At 36.9% G+C, this 20,841-nt stretch overlaps 1 protein-coding gene across 6 annotated transcripts in view; it reads left to right on the plus strand.

Moving 5' to 3' along the window:
- BTBD10 (BTB domain containing 10) overlaps positions 1-20,841 on the plus strand; it is a 116,563-nt gene that overhangs the window by 25,000 nt on the left and 70,722 nt on the right. For 3 of the 6 annotated variants that reach the window (XM_004472541.5, XM_058305711.1, XM_023582809.3), the window contains one exon: positions 4,086-4,243. The exons of the other annotated variants lie outside the window; for them this stretch is intronic. In XM_004472541.5, the coding sequence (XP_004472598.1) occupies positions 4,143-4,243 (101 nt within the window). In that variant the 5' untranslated portion in view covers positions 4,086-4,142. The remainder of the gene's footprint in view (positions 1-4,085; positions 4,244-20,841) is intronic. 6 annotated transcript variants of the gene reach the window in all.

Consider the following 20,841-nt stretch of genomic DNA (forward strand, 5'->3'; position numbering starts at 1 on the left):
ATGGTCAGTGAGGAGGTCAGTCAAGAGGTTTATTGATTGATGTTAAGCCTTTAAATGAAGGCAGCAGCCTTATAAATGAAAAAGGAGAGATTCAAAAGAAAATTGGAAAGTAAATCTGATGTTCGTAAATGAGAAGTCAGGGATGTCTACAAGGTTTTTTATTTGGTGAATAGAGATGACACCAACTGATTTAGGAAGCCAAAGTAATGAGTCTGGCTTTTTGAGTTTGGGTGCCATTGAATAATTCAGATAGAGATGTCAGAAACAGAATAGAGAGTATGTATTTAGTCTGTAAATCTGGTGTTCTGAAGGATTTGAGCTTTGCTTTCCTTTCTTTCTGCTGCTTCCCTGAACCTAGCAAGCAGAGAAGAGAGATGTAAATGGAATCCGAAATAACAGCAAGATCTAATGGGGATGAAGGGTGGGTAGGGTAACAGTGCAAGAACTTGAATAGAGGTTACAAGTAGAAGAGACATGCAGGAGAAAGTGGCATATGGAGTCATGAGCAGTCTTTTTTCCTAGGATGAGATTTTTGAGCATAGGAACAATGTTTGACTTGCTTTAGTATCTTGTAAAGTTCTTGGCATATTGTAGTTAAGTGTTCAGTAAGTGCATGAATGAATGAAGACAGAACTATAATGTTTATGTATATAAACAAATATAAAGTTTGGTGCAGCAGATGGTTAAAACTGAAGAGATCATTACACATTACAGAACAATATATAATGTGTGTTAGTTGCCTTAAAATTTGTGTTTTGACATTTGCAGTTGTATCTATGGCCTACTGATAAGCTTAAAAAATATAATAGCATTTGTAGGCAAACACTAGGCAGAAGTGTTTCCCCAAATTGCTCAACCTGAATTACATATACATCCCTATGACTCTTGGGAATCGGGTGGGGAGAAATATTTCTCATGGTGATTGTTTCAGTTTGCTAAAAACTTGGGGAACAATTTACCAGAAATGGGTTGGCTTTTACAACTAGAATGTATTATTAGGTTAAAAACTTAGTGTTCTGAGGCTGTCAGTGTATCCAAATCAAAGCACACTGTGGGTGATCAAGCACATGGCAGCATCTGTCAGTCTTGGTCTCTGCCTTCTCCTCCAGTCCTTCTTGCTTCCAGCTTTGGGCTGCTCCATCTGTGGCTTTTCTCTCTCCTGGGTTTGTTGACATCATCTTCTGGAAGCTTCCTTCTGTCTCTGCAGCTTTTTTCCTATGTCTGTGACTTCTTATTCCTCTATTTATAGAGTACTCCCATAAGAGGATTTAGATCCACTCTGGGTCACACAATTTAATGAAAGACCCTTAACTTAAGTAATTTAATCAAAAGGTACCACTGGGTAGCCAGTGTAGCTCCAGGGATGAGCACTGGCATGCCTCCTTTGTGGTCCCTGGTTCAATCCCCTGCCTGAGTATCTCCAAAAGAAAGGTCCCACCTACAATAGGTATGCATGCAAAGAAATGAATTAGCATTAAGAACAGGATTTTCTGGGTTCAATAAAAGCTCCAAATTGCTACAGTGATATTCGAGTTTTATTGACAAATGTAATGTGAGTATGACTTTCCAGTTGAATTTTTGATTGCTTTCATCCAAAGATTGTTTACCTTCTTGTGGCTTGCTATAAAATACATGTTCATTAATTTCAGTAGGATTGATTAGGAAGACATATTGGTATACCACTGCTGCTAGGTACATGTCACCCAGTGTAATAGTGATGGAAAATCCGAATTTATCATATCCATTTCTTGGGGTTATATTATTTTGGACACTGTTTCTCATGGTTTAGAATCATTCTTCCCTCTTTGGATATCTGTGGCTACCCTGTTTGGGGGACATCTGAGAGATATGTATAAATCATTTATAAAGTAATCTTGTAAAGAAATGTTAATCCCTGAAATAACTTTTTGGATGATTTATAGAATAAGAGTAAAATTCTCTAAAATTCATTCTTTAGAACCTGCTAAGCTTCTCTTCTTCTTTCTTTTCCCACCTTATTGCTTTTTTCACCTACTATTCTTTATACCCTTTTTGTCTCTCTTGCTTAGTGACCACATTTTTTAGTCTTTCTCCTTTATCTCTCTGATTTGTTCTTTCTCCCATTTCTTCTGCTGCTTCAGTATAGAAAAGTGGCTATAATTATAAAATTGAAATTCTTAAATTTTCTGTAGTAAAGACAATTAAAAATTTATCTTTAAGAACGCTCTTGAGATTGAAATTTTTGTTTTCAAAATTGATGTTTTTTGTGTTTCTCTAACACCCAATTGATTTTATATGATTTGATGACCCTTAAGGAAATGAGTTTCCATTTGCAGGAGAATTCAGATAAACTATGTGACATTTGCTTATGAATTCTATTAGCAGCTCTCTCCTTTCCCTTTTTCTTTTTCTATTATTTTTATTTCGTTCAATGATTTACTTAATTATATATTCATTATATTAAAATGTTCTTTTCTTAGAAGATTTTCACTGTTTTTAGAAAGAAGGCACTAAGTAACTGAGAAGGAAATTGTAAAATAGTAAAATGTTTTCTCTAAAATGAAAGCATTTCTTCTACTGAGCTCTGATGTAAACTCAGAATTGCTAAAGAGTTTATCTTTGTCATTCTTTGTGAAATTGTACTGGAATGCCGTATAAAATTCAAGAAGGCAGAGCATTTTTCCCAGTTCTGGGATTTCCCTTTTTTTTTTTTTGAAATTCACACCCTCTTCACCTTCTTACACACACACATGCCTCCATCAAATCTGGCTTGGGAAAGTATGTAGAAAGCACACAGGGGTGTGTATCAGGAACCTGGGTTCTCGGTCAGCCTATATAACTATTCACTTTATTTAACTCATTTTACATTTGCACTTCGTAAATGTCAAATCCAAACTGCTATCCCAAACAAAACACTATAGCCTGAGCCATTTTCATAATTGAGGCTTTTTATTCTATACATAAATTTACCATTTACCAGCATTGCAATCTTTGGCAAAGTTTCTAAAAAATTCTGAGGCTCATACCTTTCATCAGTGTATAGTAGATTGTAGATTGCTGATTTTCTCTGAGTGGGGTAGTCCTTTCTCATCGAGTTCACCTGTGCATTCACAGAGTTGGAATGCTACTGCCCATCTAAATACAACATGGACTTCTTCACATGTTCTAGGGAAAACCAAAGACATTTCTTTTTTTACCGTGAATGTGAAATGAAAGACATTGGTTGTCATATGCTCTTTACTCTTAAGAGAGACCACTTCACTGTATACTCTGATTTGAATGTAATTGTCCTGAGTAATGCAAGCCTATGAAGAAAGAAACAGCAATGATACAACCTCAAGAGGTTTCTGAAACCTGTTTTGTATATGGGGTAATGCCTGCCTTGTAAGGTGATTGTGAATATTGAATTAGATAATGAAAATGCTGTAAAGTACTTAGTTCAGGTATTCTATAAATCTGTTATTAGTGGATTTTCTTATGTTTTCATGTCTGTAGTGGAAATCATAGTCACAAGCCTCATATATGAAAAGTCATGAAGTGTACGAATTGTATTGATAAAACATCGTTGTGGTAATTACACTGGAGAAACATTAGAATGTTAATATACTTTTTTAAGCAAATATTAAATTTATATTAAATTTTTATTCTGGTTAAATAATAACATTGTTGTTTTGTATTAATAACCTTATCTTGTGTTACTAGATGCTTTATAAGCATCTTAAACTTTTCCTTTAGTAATTAAGAAATGTATTCCAAATGAAAGTTGATCTAAAGTAAGTGGTTTTATGGAATTATTTTTGCCCTTTCAGTACCATATCGCTGTTTGAAAACATGACGTACCTAGCTGGCAATTGTTTGTTTATGAAATATAAACAGCACACTATTAAACTGTTATATTGGGGTGGTAAGTTTAATAGAAGAGCCAAAAGAAAGGTACTTCAAAAGACTTCTCGTTATTTTAAACCAGTTTGTGGCATTTTGTATACCTAGTATTTAATAATTTATGCCTTTTAAAATGTCACAACAGTATTATAAAATATATAAAATTCTCTGACTTTTATTCTGTATGGAATAGATTTAAAGGTCAACACTACTCTTTCACGTAGGTTGTGGGTGCTACATGTGTGCTTTCAGAGCAGTAGTGTGAGGAAGCTTGAAGTGGGATGGCAGGACGGCCTCATCCCTATGACAGTAACTCCAGTGATCCAGAGAATTGGGATCGGAAATTGCATAGTAGACCTCGTAAACTTTATAAACATTCAAGGTAGGTAGAAAATATATATTTCACATATCAAAACTCTGATAAAACTGATTATAAAGACTATTGCATTTGGTTATGGTAAGTCCTGTCAGATGAAAGGAATGGTTTATAAAATGTTAGGATGTTTGTTTTTTCCTTAATTAGCTTTTAGAGAAAGATTTCTTTCTAATTTTCCTATATTTGTATTTGTTTGAATTTTTATTTCTGTCTAAATAATTTAAAAATCTCTTATGTTGAACCCATGAGTAAATACTGCAATTGATTTAATTGGGACTGTAGCAAGTTAGGTTAGTTCTATATATTTAAAACTCTAAAATAGAAATTTATTTAGTGTTCTAATAAATACATTGTGTATGCAGATTATGTATTTGTAAGTTTATAGTACTTATCTCCATACATTTTTAACTACATAGATTTATTTATATTGCTTTCTCGTCTTGATCCTAATGGGAAACTTAATCATTCTGGAATGATTCTCTTGGTTTAATGGTTGATTTAAAGTTTGAAGCATTAAATGAAATTCATTTCAAAAGTTTCAACCCATTTATATATTATCTTTAAAGCTTTCATTTCGTACTGTGTGAATTAATGAGGAACCCCTTATTCAGAACAGTTTATATTCTGATATTTTAGTGTATTAATTGCTCATAAGCCTCACATATTACAGGTATGTAAAAGCATGTTTTCAGAGAGGATTTTGGTTTATGAATATTACTTAGGGGATAGTAATGAACGTTTAACTTACTTGAATGTAAAATTCCCCTGATCACTGCAAATACCAGCTTCTTTGAAAAAGATATTGAAATCCTTTCTGCAACTCTAAAGGAATAATTTGGGCACTTTTATACAGTATGCTATAGCTAGAAAATATGAGCAACTGGTATTTCTTAACTTTCCTGTCAAGAAACCCACCTTTATTGTGAACCTTTAATGTGGTGAGGTCTAAAATTAAATGTTAAATTGACATTATTAATTTTTAAGTACACACCAAATGGTATAAGTGTTTTTTGGTTTGTTGGTTTGTGTTTTGTGTGTGTGTCCTTTAACTGGGGCTCTAGTTATCCTTTGCCACTCCATTACATAGATAATTATCTTCTCTTTGAGATTTAAAAGTATTCATTTTATAACGTTAATTGTGAAACTATAGTTCCAGTATATTGAATTTTTTTTTCAGGTTAATTATATGTTATCCTTCCTACTTCTTGATAATTCCTTCTACTTATGTATAGCACTGCTTTATTTAATATAGTGACAAGGGTAAAAATAAGCCATATGCATAAAGTGAGAAAAAAAGAAATTAACAGTACATACATGTTTTATTTACTGCTGTTTCATATCAACAGCAAATATCACAGCTCTTATTGATATTATTATCATCAGTAACTCTTTGATGCTATTGTTTCCAGGCAGGTTACTATAGTATTTAGGACTGTTTGAGTGAAAAACACTGAAGAGAAATAGATAAATATCAATAAATGGACTTTCTTTTTGAATGGGAAGACCATGAAATATTTTGAATGAACTTCTTTTAGCCTTGTTAGTGGAAAATCTCCTCTTTGAAGCTGCAGAACGTCTTGTCCTTAGTTCTTTGCAATATATGGCTTAGGATACTTTAAAAATAACATACTGGGAAGCGGATGTGGGTGGATACTTTAAAAATAACATACTGGGAAGCGGATGTGGCTCAAGTGATAGAGCTTCCACTTACCATATGGGAGAAGCTGGGTTCGATCACTGGGACCTTCTGGTGAAAAAGAAGAGAAATTGTGCCTTCATGGCAAGCCAGTGCCGCACGAGTGAAACAGACAGCAAGATGATGACACGTCAAAAAAGAGACAAGGGGAGAGTCAAGGTGAAGAGCAGCAGAAACCAGAAACTGAGATGGCGCAATTGACAGGGAACCTCTCTCCCCATCAGAGGTCTCCAGGATCAAATCCCAGTGGATCCTAGAGGAGAGAAAATGAGAAGAGGGAAATGGACTTTGGCTCAGTGGTTAGGGCGTCCGTCTACCATATGGGAGGTCCGCGGTTCAAACCCCGGGCCTCCTTGACCCGTGTGGAGCTGGCCCACGTGCAGTGCTGATGCGCGCAAGGAGTGCCGTGCCACGCAAGGGTGTCCCCCGCGTGGGGGAGCCCCACGCGCAAGGAGTGCGCCCGTGAGGAAAGCCGCCCATCGTGAAAAGAAAGAGCAGCCTGCCCAGGAATGGCGCCGCCCACACTTCCCGTGCCGCTGACGACAACAGAAGTGGACAAAGAAACAAGACGCAGCAAATAGACACCAAGAACAGACAACCAGGGGAGGGGGGGGAATTAAATAAATAAATAAATCTTTAAAAAAAAAAAAAAAAAGAAAGAAAATGAGAAGAGAAGAGAAGACAATGCAGACTGCAAAAACAGCAGGGCGGGAGGAGGGGAAGGGGGGAAATAAATAAATCATTAAAAAAAAAGCACTATTAGGCTTTTCCATTTTTGGACTTAATTAAAAATTTTTTTGATTATCTTAATTTAGTATTTAATTGCTTTAGCATTTTTCAAATTAAGATAGTAAATTAATTGGCTTAGCGATTTTTATATTTATATATTTTATTAGAAAAGTTGTAGGTTTAAAGACAACAGTCATGCATAAAATCAGAATTTCCATATATTACCCTATTAATACCTTGCATTAGTGTGGTACATTGGTAAGAATGGATTAAAGAACATTAATAAAATGTTAATAAAATATTTTCATTTTATTTACTAATAAACTCTTAGTTAATAGTCCATGATTTATGTTAAGGTTTGTTGTTTGTGTTGTCCAGTCCTGTGGGGTTTTTTGTTTGTTTGCTTGTTTTTGTATTTTTTTTTCTTTATTAGAGAAATGTAGTTTTATACAACAATCTTGCATAAACTACAGGATTCCCATAGACTACCCTACCACCTGTACCTTGCATTGGTGTGGAACATTTGTTACAATTGATGATAGCACCATTTTATAATTGTTCTACAAATGATAAAGTCCATTGTTTAACTTAGAGTTCACTGTGTAGTGTAGTTCCATGGACTTTTTAAAAAATTGTTTATTCTGTTGCCATATATACAATCTTAACATTTCCCTTTTTAATCATATTCAAATATGTATTTCAGTGCTATTAAACTCTATTCACATTATTGTGCTACCATCATCTCCATCCATACCAAAACATTTCCATCATTCCAAATAGGAACCCTAACCCCACCCTGGCTACTGGTTACCTGTATTCTAGTTTCTAATTCTATGAGTTTGCTTATTTTAATTATTTCATATCAGTGTAATCATACAATATTTGTCTTCATGTTGTGTCTGTCTTATTTCACTCAGTATGATACCTCTAGGTTCATCCATGTTGTCTAATATATCAAAACTTCATTCCTTTATACAACTAAATAATATTCCATTATATGTGTATACTATTTATCAGTTGATGGACACTTGAATTGCTCCCATCTTTTGGCAATTGTGAATAGTGCTGCCGTGAACTTCAGTGTGCACATACCTCTTCAATTCCCTGCTTTCGGTTCTTTTGGATAGATACCTAGAAATGGGATTGCTGGGTCATATGTAATTCTATACTTAACTTTCTGTGTTCCACAGTGTCTGTACCACTTTGTATTCCCACCAGTGATGAATGAGAGATTCTGTTTCTTCACATGTTCTCTAACACTTGTAATTTTCTGTTTTTTAATAGCAGCCATTCTAGTTGGTGTGAAATGCTATAGGGTGTGTTTTTTAAAATAAAATTTTATTGTAGTACGTCATTCATACATGAATATACATAAACAATAAATGTATATTAAAATTTGTGAATTTACAAAACAAACATGTGTATCATCGTACAAGGCTCCCATACATCTCCCAACCACCAACACCTTGCATTCTTGTGAAACATTTGTTACAAGCTATGAAAGAACATGGTCAAAATATTACTACTAATTATGACCCATGTACACCCACATTGGTGTATTTTTCTTTCAACCTGCCCAATTGTTAACACCCTATATTAGTATTATATATTTGTTCAGGAGAAATGTTCTCATATTTGCCCTGTTAATCATAGTCCCTCAACCACCAATGGATTCCCTGTGTTGTACAGCCTCTTGCTTTGTACAGTCCATTCAAAGTGTATGCTTTGTGATTCATTTTCATGACAGAGATGGACTGTCATTACCTCAGTCAACTTTAGAACATTTTCATTACTCCAAAAGGAAAAATGCCATACTCTCTAATACCCACCTATTGTTGCCTCCTTAGTATTGAAAAAAAAATCTTCTTGCCTTTGCTGCAAAATATTGCAATATTATTGTTAACTGTTGTCCACAAGTTAAATTTGTTGTAATTTTCCCATGTGTCACCATATTCTTAGCACTTTATAAAAGAAGAGCATTCTTAATATTTATATTATTAATCACAATTTTCATCCATCACCAGAAATCACTGTTACACGTACCCTACCTTATTCTCATTTCCTTTCAGTTGACACCACATACTACCCCTTTCAGCCACAATCTCACTTATAAATCAACAGTGTTAGTTATACTCATTATACTGTGATACTCTTAACTATTCATTCCCACACTTTTACAATTAACTTTATTAATAATGCTACATATATTAAGCATCATCTCCTGTTTTCAATCCACCATCTATTTCTTAGTAACCTATGCTCTAGAGTTTACCTCCTTGAGTTTACTCATCATATTTGGTTTGTATTATTGAGACTGTACAATATTTGTCCTTTTGTGTCTGGCTTATTTCATGCAATATATCCTCTAGGTTCATCCGTGTTGTCACATGCATTCCAATTTCATTTCTTCTTACAACTGAATAGTATTCCATTGTGTGTTATACCACATTTTATTTATCCATTCATTGGTTGATGGGAACTTGGGTTGTTTCCATATTTTAGCAATTATGAATAATGCTGCTATGAACATCAGTTTGCAAATGACAGTTCACATCCTTGCTTTTAGTTCTTCTGAATATATTCCTAGTAATGGGACTGCTGGATCATACAGCAGTTCTGTATTCAGTTTCTTGAGGCTCTGCCAAACTGTCTTCCATGAGACTGCACCATTCTACATTTCCACCAACAGTGAAGAAGTGTTCCTGTTTCTCCATATCCTTTCCAGCACTTGTAGTCTTCTTTTTTTTTTCAATAGTGGCCATTTATAGTGTGAGATGATATCTCATCATAGTTTTGGTAATAATAGTAATGTTGAACATTTTATCATGTGTTTTTTGGCCATTTGTATTTCCTCTTGTGAGAAATGTCTAGTCAAGTCTTTGGCCCATTAAAAAAAAGTTGTGACTTGTTTTATTGTTGAGTTTCATGATCACTTAATGATTTCTTAATATAACATGGATATCAAACCCTTATTGGAAATGTAGTTTACAAATATTTTAGACTGCCCCCTTTTTTTTTTTTTCTGAGGTACCAGGGGCTGGGGATTGAATCCAGGACCTCATATGTGGGAAGCCAGTGCTCAACCACTGAGCCACATCAGCTCCTCAGAGTTGTTTTTTTTTCTTTTGTTTTCCTTGTTTCTTTTTGTTTTAAGGAGGAGCTGGGGACCGAATCTGGGAACTCCCATGTGGGAAGCAGGCGCTGATCCGCTTGAGCCACATCCACTCCCCCTTTTTATTTTCTTGACAAAGTCTTTTGAGGAACACAAGGGTTTAATTTTGAGGAGGTCCGATTTATCTATTTTTTCTTTTGTTGCTCATGCTTTGGGTGTAGGGTTTAAGAAACTACCATCTATCATGAGATCTTGAAGATATTTTCCTACATTTTTTTCTAGGAGTTTTATGGTTGTTGCTTTTATATATAGGTCCTTGATCCATTTCAAGTTAATTTTTGTATAAGGAGTGAGATAGGGGGGTGTCATCTTTCTTTCTTTTGGATATGGCTGTCCACTTCTCCCAGAACCATTTGTTGAACAGACTGGCCCGGCTGGGAGGGCTTGACAACCATATAAAAAATTACTTCATTGTAATTGCGAGGGTCTATTTTTGAGTTTTCAGTTTGTTTCCATTAGTCCTGTCTGTCTTTATGCTACTACCATGCTGTTTTTACCGCTGAGCTAAGTATTATGCTTTAAAATCAGAAAGTGAGAACCTTCCAACTTCCTTCTTTTAAACCATTTTTGGCTACTCAGGACCCTTTACCCTTACAAATAATTGGATAAATGACTTTTCCATTTCTGCAAAACACGCTGATGGGGTTTTTATTGGGTTTGCATTGAATCTGTAAGTCAGTTTGGGTAGAATTGGCATCTTTACAATATTTAGTCTTCCACTCCATGAATATGGAATGTCCTTCCATTTCTTTAAGTCATCTTTGTTTGTTTTAGCCATGTATTGTAGTTTTCTGAATACAGATCCTTTATGTCCTTAGTTAAAATTTTTCCTAAATAGTTCATTCTTTTAGTCACTATTACAAATGGATTTTTTTTCTAATTTCCTCCTCAGATTTCTCATCAATTGTGTATAGAAACACTACTGATTTTTGCATATTAATCTTGTATCCCACCCATTGGCTGAACTCATTTATTAGTTTTAGTAGCTTTGTTGTGGATTTCTCAGGATTTTCTAGATATAGGATCATATTAGCAAATAACAGAAGTTTTACTTCTTCCTTTTCTATTCAGTTGCCTTTTATTTCTTTATCTAGCTTAAAATTGCTCTCAATCAAACTTCTAGCACCATATTGATTAGCCATGGTGACAGTGGGTATCCTTGTCTGTTCTCTGTGTCTATTTGCTGTGTCATCTTTGTCCACTTCTGTTGTTGTCAGCGGCATGGGAATCTGTGTTTTCTTTTTGTTGTGTCATCTTGTTGGGTCAGCTCTCCGTGTGTGTGGCACCATTCCCGGGCAGGCTGCACTTTCTTTCGCGCTGGGTGGCTCTCCTTACGGGGCGCACTCCTTGCACGTGGGGCTCCCCTACGCGGGGGACACCCCTGCGTGGCACGGCACTCCTTACGCGCATCAGCACTGTGCATGGGCCAGCTCCGCACGGGTCAAGGAGGCCCGTGGTTTGAACCACAAACCTTCCATGTGGTAGACGGACGCCCTAACCACTGGGCCAAGTCTGCCGCCCTCTATCCTGTTCTCTTGAAGTGTTTTTATTAAGAAAAGAAGCTATATTTTGTCAGATACCTTTGCTGCATCAATGGAAAGGATTGTGTGATTTTTCTTCTTCAATTTGTTAATGTGGTTTATTGCACTGATTGATTTTCTTGTGTTGAAAACCCTTGCATACCTGGTATAAAACCCACTTGATCTTGGGTTTAATGTGCTTTTGGGGAAGCAGACTTGGCCCAATGGATAGGGCGTCCGCCCACTACATGAAAGGTCCCTGATTCAAACCCCGGTCCTCCTTGACCCGTGTGGAGCTGGCCCATGCACAGTGCTGATGCGCGTAAGGAGTGCCGTGCCACACAGGGGTGTCCCCCGCGTAAGGGAGCCCCACGTGCAAGGAGTGCGCCCCGTAAGGAGAGCCGCCCAGCGTGAAAGAAAGTGCAGCCTGCCTGCCCAGGAATGGCACCGCACACACAGAGAGCTGACACAACAAGATGACACAACAAAAAAAAGAAACACAGATTCCCGTACTGTTGACAACAACAGAAGCGGACAAAGAAGATGCAGCAAATAGACACAGAGAACAGACAACCGGGGTGGCGGGGGAAGGGGAAATAAATAAATAAATAAATAAACTCTTAAAAAAATAAAAGAAACACGATTCTCCGTGCCACTGATAAGGACAAGCAGTCACAGAAGAACACACATAGCAAATGAACACAGAGCAGACAACTGGGTGGGGCAGGAGGGGAGAGAAATAAATAAAAATGAAAAATGTGCTTTTGGATTCATTTGCAAGTATTTCGAAGAACTTGGCGTCTCTATTCATTAGGGATATTGGTCTGTAATTTTCTTATTTCATTGTATCTTTATTTGATTTTGTTATTAGAGTTATGTTGGCTTCAGAGAATGAGTTCAGTAGTGTTCTTTTCTGTTTAATTTTTTGGAAGAACTTGGACATGATTGGTATTAGATTGTCTTTGAATGATTGGTAGAATTCACCAGTGAAGCCATCTGGTCCTGGGCTTTGCATCTTTGGGAGAGTTTTGATGACTGTTTAAATTTCTTTACTTGTGATTGGTTTGTGGAGGTCTTCTCTTTTTTCTAGGGTCAGTGTAGGTTGTTCATGTGTTTCAAGATATTTGTCTGTCTTGTCGACCCATTGTCTAGTTTTTTGGTGTACAGTTGTTCACTGTATCTTCTTATGATCTCTCCTATTTCTGTGGGGTCAGTGTTAATGTCCCCACTGTCATTTCTGATTTTATTTCCATCTTTTCTCCTTTTTTCTTTGTCAGTCTAGCTAATGGTTTCTCAATTTTGTTGATCTTTTAAAAGAATGAACTTTTGGTTTTGTTGATTGTCTCTATTCTGTGTTCTCAGTTTCAGTTATTTCTGCTCTGATCTTTATTATTCATTTCCTTCAGTTTGGTTTGGGATTGGTTTGCTGTTCTTTTCCGAGGTCCTCCAGGTGTGCAGTTAGTTCTTCAGTTTTTGCTCTTTCTTTTTTTTTATTGTAAGCATTGACTGCTATAAATTTCTCTCTCAGCACTGCCTTAGCAGTATCCCATAGGTTTTGATATGTTGTGTTCTCATTTTCATTTGTCTCAAGATATTTGCTGAATTCTCTTGTAGTTTCTTCTTTGGCACACTGATTTGAATGTGTTGTTTAATCTCCATATATTTATGAATTTCCCCCTCTTCCATCCATTATTCATTTCCAGCTTTATTCTGTTGTGATAAGAGAAAGTTTTATATAATTTCAGTATTTTTAAATTTATTGAGACCTGTCTTGTGACCCAACATATGGTGTATCCTGGAGAAGTATCTATGAGTGCTTGAATAGAGTGTGTATCTTGCTGTTTGGGGATGTAATGCTCTATATCTGTTAGATCTAGTTCATTTATCACATTATTCAAGCTCTCTGTTTCTTTATCCTCTGTGCAGGTCTTCTGTCCAATGCTGAGAGTGGTATATTGATATCTCCAACTATTATTGTAGACATGTCTATTTCTCCCTTCTGTTTTGCCATTGTGTGCCTCATATATCTTGGGCCACCCAGATTAGTTGCATAGATATTTATTATAGTTATTTCCCCTTGGTGAATTGTTCCCTTTTAAAAATATAATTTTCTTCATCCCTTATAACTGTTTTGCATTTAAAATCTATTTTTCCATGATTAGTATCACTACTCCAGATCTTTTTGGTTACTATTTGAGTGGAATATTTTCTTTCAACCTTTCTCTTTCAACCTGGTTGTGTCCTTACATCTGAGGTGAGTCTCTTGTAGACAGCATATAGATGGGTCATATTTTTTTATCCATTCTAGCAGTCTGTATGCTTTGATTGGGGAATTCAAACCAGTAGCATTCAACGTTATTATTGTAAAAGACATTACTTACTTCATTCCTTTTATCCTTTGGCTTTCCCTTGTCATCTCTTACTATTGTCTGTCTTTCTACCGTTTAGTTTACCATTCCTAATAATATCCATTGCTACACTCTTCTCATTGTTCTCTTATCCTTGTTTTTTCCTTTCAGGCTGCAGCGCTCTCTTTAGTATCTCTTGTAATTCTAGCCTTTGATGACATATTCTCAGTTTTTGTCTGTAAAAACTTTAAACTCACCCTCATTTTTGAAGGACAGTTTTGCTGGATACAGAATTCTTGGTTGGTAGTTTTTATTTTTCAGAACCTTAAATACATCATACCACTTTCTTGCCTCCATGGTTTCTGATGAAAGGACAGCACTTAATCTTATTGAGGTTCCCTTGTATGTGCTGATTTGCTTTTACTTGTTGCTTTCAGAATCCTCTCTGAGGATTCTGATATTTGTCATTCTGAATAATAGGCATCTCAGAGGAATTCTGTTCAGTTTTATTCTGTTTGGGGTGCAGTATTTGTCTTGGCTATTGATATTTATGTCTTTCAGAAGGGTTGAGAAGTTTTTGGTCATTATATCCTCAAATATTCTTTTACCCCTCTTTCATTCTCTTTCCCTTCTGGTACACTGATAACATACATTTATGCATTGTACCTTGTTATTCAGTTCCCTAAGGCCCTGTTCCATTTTTTCCCATTCTTTTCTCTTTCTCTTCTCCTGTATTTTCAAGTCCAGATGTTCTGTCCTTGATATCTCTAATTCTTTCTTCAGTCAAATCATATCTGATGTTATGTGTCTCTAATGGATATTTAATCTCATCCATTGTGTCTTTCATTCCCAGAAGCTCTGTTATTTTTCTTTGTGGGCTTTCAAATTGTTCTTTATACTCACCCAGTGTCTTTTTTATAACCTTTATCTCTTTAATCTTATTTCCCTTCAGTTCTTTGAATTGACTTAGGAAATTTGTGTGATTATCATTGAATAGTTGTAAATCTTGTGTCTTGTCCGGATATTTGGTTTGTTTTTTTAGCTGGACAGTCTGTTCTTGTTTCCTGGTATGTCTTGTAATTTTTTGCTGGTGTCTAGGGATCTGAATATGTTGATGAGATTGCTCTGAGAGTCAGTTTCTTTCCCTCTTGCCTAATGATTTTTGTTGTTTTTTTCTTCACGGCTCTTCTTTGATTTTTGGTTCAACTTTTTTTTTTTAACTTTTTCGTACATTTAATAATTGAAAATATAAACAATTGAAAAAAGAAAACACAGTTGGGTAAAAACATACATTTCTTAATTGAAAGTACTGGATGCATATAAGTTTTTTTTTTTTTGAATCATGCAATATGTTACACAGTGTATTTGGTTCATAGTAATGCAGTCATACAGCATTTGTCCTTTTGTGTCTGGTTTGCTTTGCTCAACATAATGTCCTCCAGGTTCATACATGTTCTCATATACTTTATGACTTCATTTCTTCTTACAGCTGCATAATATTCCATCGTGACTACACCACCGTTTGTTTACCCTTTCATCGGTTGATGGACACCTGGGTTGTTTGCAGCTTTTGGCAATTGTGAATAATGGCACTATGAACATCAGTGTGCAGATGTCTGTTTGTGTAACTGTTCTCACTTTTTCTGGATGTATAGTCAGTAGTGGTATTGCAGGGTCATGTGGCAAGTCTATATTCATCTTCTTTAGGAACTGCCAGACAGTCCTCTCCACAGTGGCTGTACCAGTCTGCATTCCCACCAACATCGAATAAGTGATCCTATCTCTCCACATCCTCTCCCAACACTTTTACTTCTCTGTCTTTTTAATGGTGGCCATCCTGGTAGTTGTGGAGTGATATCTCATTGTAGGTTTGTATTTACGTAATCATTAGTGATGAGCATTTTTTCATGTGTTTTTTTTCCATTTGCATGTCTGCTCAACTCTTTTGCCCATTTTTAAATTGGAGCATTTGTCTTTTTATTGTTGAGTTGTAACATTTCTTTATATATCCTGAATATTAAACCCTTATTGGACATATGATTTCCAAATATTTTCTCCCATCGAGTTGGTTGCCTTTTCATCCTTTTGACAAAGTCCTTTGAGGTACAAAAGTGTTTAATTTTGAGGAGGTCCCACTTATCTATATTTTCTTTTGTTGTGTGTACTTTGGGTGTAATTTCCAAGAAACCACCACCTACTACAAGGTCTTGAAGATGTTTCTGTACATTTCCTTCAAGTAGTTTTATGGTCCTGGCTTTCATATTTAGGTCTTTGATCCATTTTGAGTTGATTCCTGTATAGGGAGTGAGATAGGGGTCCTCTTTCCTTCTTTTGATTATAGATATACAGTTGTCTCAGCACTGTTTGTTGAAGAAACTCTTTTGTCCCATTAACAGGGACTTGGTGGACTTGTCAAAAACCAGTTGGGGAAAGTGGATTTGACTCAACTGATAGAGTGTTCACTTACCACATGGGAGGTCCAGGGTTCAAACCCAGGGCCTCCTGACCTGTGTGATGAGCTGGCTGATGCGCAGTGATGCACACATGGAGTACCGTGCTACGCAGGGGTGTCCCCTGTGTAGGGGAGCCCCACGCGCAAGAAGTGCACCCCCATAAGGAGAGCCACCCAGCATGAAAAAAGTGCAGCCTGCCCAGGAATGGTGCCGCACACACAGAGAGCTGGCGTAGCAAGATGATGCAACAAAATGAGACACAGATTCCTGGTACCACTGGCAAGAATCCAGGTGGACACAGATGAATACACAGTGAATGGACACAGAGGGCAGACAACAGGGTAGGGGGTGGGGGGGAACAGGAGAGAAATAAAAAAAATAATCTTTTAAAAAACAAAACCAATTGGCTGTAGAGATGAGGATTTATTTCTGGACTCTCAATTCTATTCCATAATCGATGTGTCTGTCAACTTATTCTAAGTCTTTAAAATTGCCCAGCTTATGTTATCAAAATTGGGACAGGGACTCCATAATGGGATGCAGATTTTCTCCTAGGAGTTCATTTTAAGAGCAATCTAAAAGTAGTTTTTCTCCTTGCAGTCTCCTAACCGGCCAGCAGATGGCAAACCTTTCCATGGAGGTGTTTCTTTCATCCTCTGTTTTCCCATGTTTCTGGTCTGGACAGAGCTGAGATTCAAAGCAGGCTCTGCTGGCTGAATTCACTGAAGGGAAACCACTGTGCTCCCACTGCTGCACTCTCCCTTTTCCCAAGGCGGAAGATGTCTGTTCTGCTGTCAGTCACCTTCAGTGGGTAACAGGTTTTATCCAGGCTCTATGCCTTGAATTGGGGGATGGGTGTCCTTCCTGGCTGTTGCAGGGGTTTAGTAACTCAGCGGTTCTTGTTTCAGTTTCTTCGTCTCTCCCTTGCCCTCTTGGGAGTTGTACACCACTGCCCTCGTCTGCTGAACCCTGAGGCAGGACCCTCATACAACTTTTGCCCCTTTCTTGGTTGTTCTTGTTAGAGAGCTTGCCTGCCTACTCCTATCCCATCTTCCTGGAACTCTGTCATTTGGTTTTGATTTGCATTTCCCTAGTGGCTAATGATATTGAGCATCTTTTCATGTGCTTTTTGTCCATTTGTATATATTCTTTAGAAAAATGTCTATTCAAGGCTGTTGCCCATGTTTTAATTGAATTGTTTGTCTTGTGTCTGAGTTTTTTAGGGTTTCTTATAAATTCTAGACATTAAACCTTACCAGATATCTTGTTTCCAAATATTTTCTTTGGTTGTGTAGGTGTTTTTACTTGCATGATAATATCCTTTGAGGCACAAAAGTTTTTAATTTTGATGATGTCCCATTTATCTACTTTTTTCTTTATTTGCTTATGCTTTGGGTCTAAAATCTTGATACCATTGCCTAAAACAAGGTTCTGAAGATGCTTCCCTACATTTTCTTCTAGAAATATTATAGTTCTGGTTCTTAAATTTAGATCTTTGATTCATTTTGAGTTGATTTTTCATATGGCATGAGGTAGGGGTCCCTATTCATTCTTTGCAAATGGAAATCCAGTTTTCCTAGCACCATTTGTTCAAGAGACTGTTCTTTCCCAATTGAATGGTTTTGGCACCCATGTGAAAAATCAGTTGACCATACCTACTTAACTTTAATAGTGTACTCATAGATCATAGACTATTCCTGTAACAGCCTCGCCCCCCCACCCCCACTGTTTTTTTTTGTATTCATTATAGATATTTTTGTACATTGTTATATTCAACATGATGGGCTCTCATTTTTTTTTTTTTTTTTTTTTTTGAGGTGCTGGGACCTCATATGTGGGAAGCCAGCACCCAGCCACTGAGCAACATCAGCTTGCCTGAGTTGGTTGTTTCACTTGTTTGCTTGTTGTTTGCCTTTGATTTTAGGAGGCACCAGGAATCAAAGCCAGGACCTCCCATATGAGAAACAGGCTCTCAATTGCTTGAGCCACATCAGCTCCCTCATTACTTTTTATGCATTTGCATTTTAGCACCTGTAAAAAGTAAGTTAAGTTACATACCAAAGCACACAATACAATAGTAGTAGCATATATAATTACCTTTATGGTTACCTTTACTGGCGGGTTTTCTTTCTTTCTGCAACTTTGCTCCACTGTCTTTTCTGCTCCGTAGCTGGCTCATTTCAATTGCCTTGTCTTTGATGTTACTGATTCTTTCTTCTACTAGTACAATCTACTGTTGAAACTTTCCAGGAAATTTTTCATTTCGTTTATTGTGTTTTTTACCTCCATAGTTCTGTTTGGTTACCTTTCCTAATTTTTTTCTCCTTATTGCGATTCTTTTATTGATCATTCGTTGTTTTCCTGACATCCTTTACTTCTTTGTCTTTGTTTTCCTTCGTCTCCTTGTACATTTTGAAGCAAAAAAAAAAAAAAAATTTAAGTCTTTAGCTGGTGTGCTCTCATTCTGGTCTGCTTTGTTGATGTTTTCTAGATTTTTACGTTCTTCCTTTGGATGTACCGTCATTACCTGTTTCTTTGTCTTGTAATCTTTTATTGCACACTGTATATTTTACTATTTTAAAGTGTTAACTCTGGGATTTAGTGCCTGAGATGTCTCTTTCCTGATTTATAACCAGTTAATGATATGTGAGGTTTCTTTTGATTGCTAGGAGCTAACAAAACCAAACAAATATAAACAGAAACACCTCTTTCAGTCTTTAAAAATTGCCTTTTTGTTGACAGTGCACTCCTTCAAAAGTCAACACTCTTATCAAGAAGGTCAGCCCAAGGTGAAGTCAAAGTGCAGGATCCTCCCTATCTCTTTTGAGCCTGACTTGTTCTGGACTTGTGCTTGCTTGTGGCCTTAGGATTTCCTTTGTTTACAGGAATTTGATAGCTCCCTCTACTCCCTAGGATATAGACCTTCTCTTTCTTCTAGGTACTGTGCTTATAGTAGCTAAGCCTTTGCTGCTCTACTATATTGTTTGTTTCACTGCTTTAGCTGCCCCAGGTTCATTTTTTGCCTGGAGGGCTAATTCTGGGGTGGGGCCAACCAGAGAGGAGTTTTCTAATCAGTTTTTCCCAGAGAACAAGGTTTGGGACCCACAAATGGGAGTACTGGCCTTTTTTTTTTTTTTGGAGTACTGGCTTTTTGCACACTGTATGGGACTAGAAGGGCCAAAAAGAGGGCCACAAGCTCTTCTGGCTTCTTTTTAAAACTTTTTAAAATTTTATTTAGCTGCAGTGCTTTTTATTTTTACAAAAAAGGATTTGAGGAGGATGAGAAAAATAGGGAATGGTAAGATACGATATAAAGTGTGATGTATCCCTAAGATACCACCCCTCTCTTTCTGCCCCACACCCAAAAGTCATTAATAATTTAAATAATACCAATTACAGTACCAGAACACCATAAAAAACATTGTTTTATCAGGGTCAAAACTACAGTGATTATGAATGTGCAATGACCAGTTATGGAATTTTATAGGTAACCTAACTATGGTCAGCAGTTCAGTGGTATGCATAGTGCATTCAGCCAGTGCCCTTGAACATAATTTATATTATGGCAAGGTCTGCACTCCCAAGAAAAGGCTAAGTTAAGCATGTCATTTCTACATTTAATTCTGGAATCACAAGACCCTTTTTAAAAGAAAAGTCACAATGGATAAGAGATGTGTATAAAAAATAACAAGACATCCCTTTCAAATGTGAGGAATTACAGGACGACATTTATTTCTTTTATAAGATGCTGTTGAGAAAGGACAGAGAATTCAGTTTGTATATGCTACAGACTTATTGAGTGCATGAGTATATTGCATGTTTTGGTAGTCTTCAGGCTTCCTTTCATTTTCTTTTTTTTAAAGATTTTAAAAAATTTATTTCTCTCTCCTTTCCCCCCATTGTCTGCTCTCTGTGTCCGTTCTCTCTGTGTTCTTCTGTGTCCACTTGTATTCCAGGTGTCAGTGGCACCCGGAATCTGTGTCTCTTTTTATTGTGTCATCTTGCTGTGTCTGCTGTCTGTGTGAGCAGCACCTTTCCTGGGCAGGCTGTACTTCTTTCGTGCTGGGTGACTCTCCTTAACGGGGTGTACTTCTTGTGCGTGGGGCTCCCCTACGCGGGGGACACCCCTGCGTGGCACGGCATTCCTTGTGTGCATCAGCACTGCTGTGGGCCAGCTCATTACACGGGTCAGGAGGCCCTGGGTTCGACCCTTGGACCTCCCATGTGGTAGACGGACGCCCTATCCATTGGGCCAAATCCACTTCCCATTTTCATTTTCTACGTAGCCCCAGTTCCCGTTAGGGTAAAACGTGAATCCTGAATAAACATATGAAAATGCATTTGCATCTCTCTTCTTGAATTTTGTGGACTTCAGAGCTTGCATGTCATCAGTGATGACAGTTTTTCCTTTAGTTTTGTACAACTTCTCTTGTGTAACAGTGCATTACAAAAATGTACAGGCCAATACTGGTTTTAATTTATACAGTTTCTATAATAACTATGGAGTAAGAGAGTTGCTGACGGGCAGTGTATATCCTTATTTTACTTAAAAAAATTTTTTTTGAGGTACGGGGGCTGGGGAATGAACCTGGGACCATTTATGTGGGAAGCAAGCACTCAACCATGACCTCCCTTGTGAGTAGCAGGTGCTCAACTATTTGACACATCCTCTCCCTTTTATTTTTC

The sequence above is a fragment of the Dasypus novemcinctus genome, chromosome 10 (assembly GCF_030445035.2).
Source record: "Dasypus novemcinctus isolate mDasNov1 chromosome 10, mDasNov1.1.hap2, whole genome shotgun sequence".
Taxonomy (NCBI): Eukaryota; Metazoa; Chordata; class Mammalia; order Cingulata; family Dasypodidae; genus Dasypus; species Dasypus novemcinctus.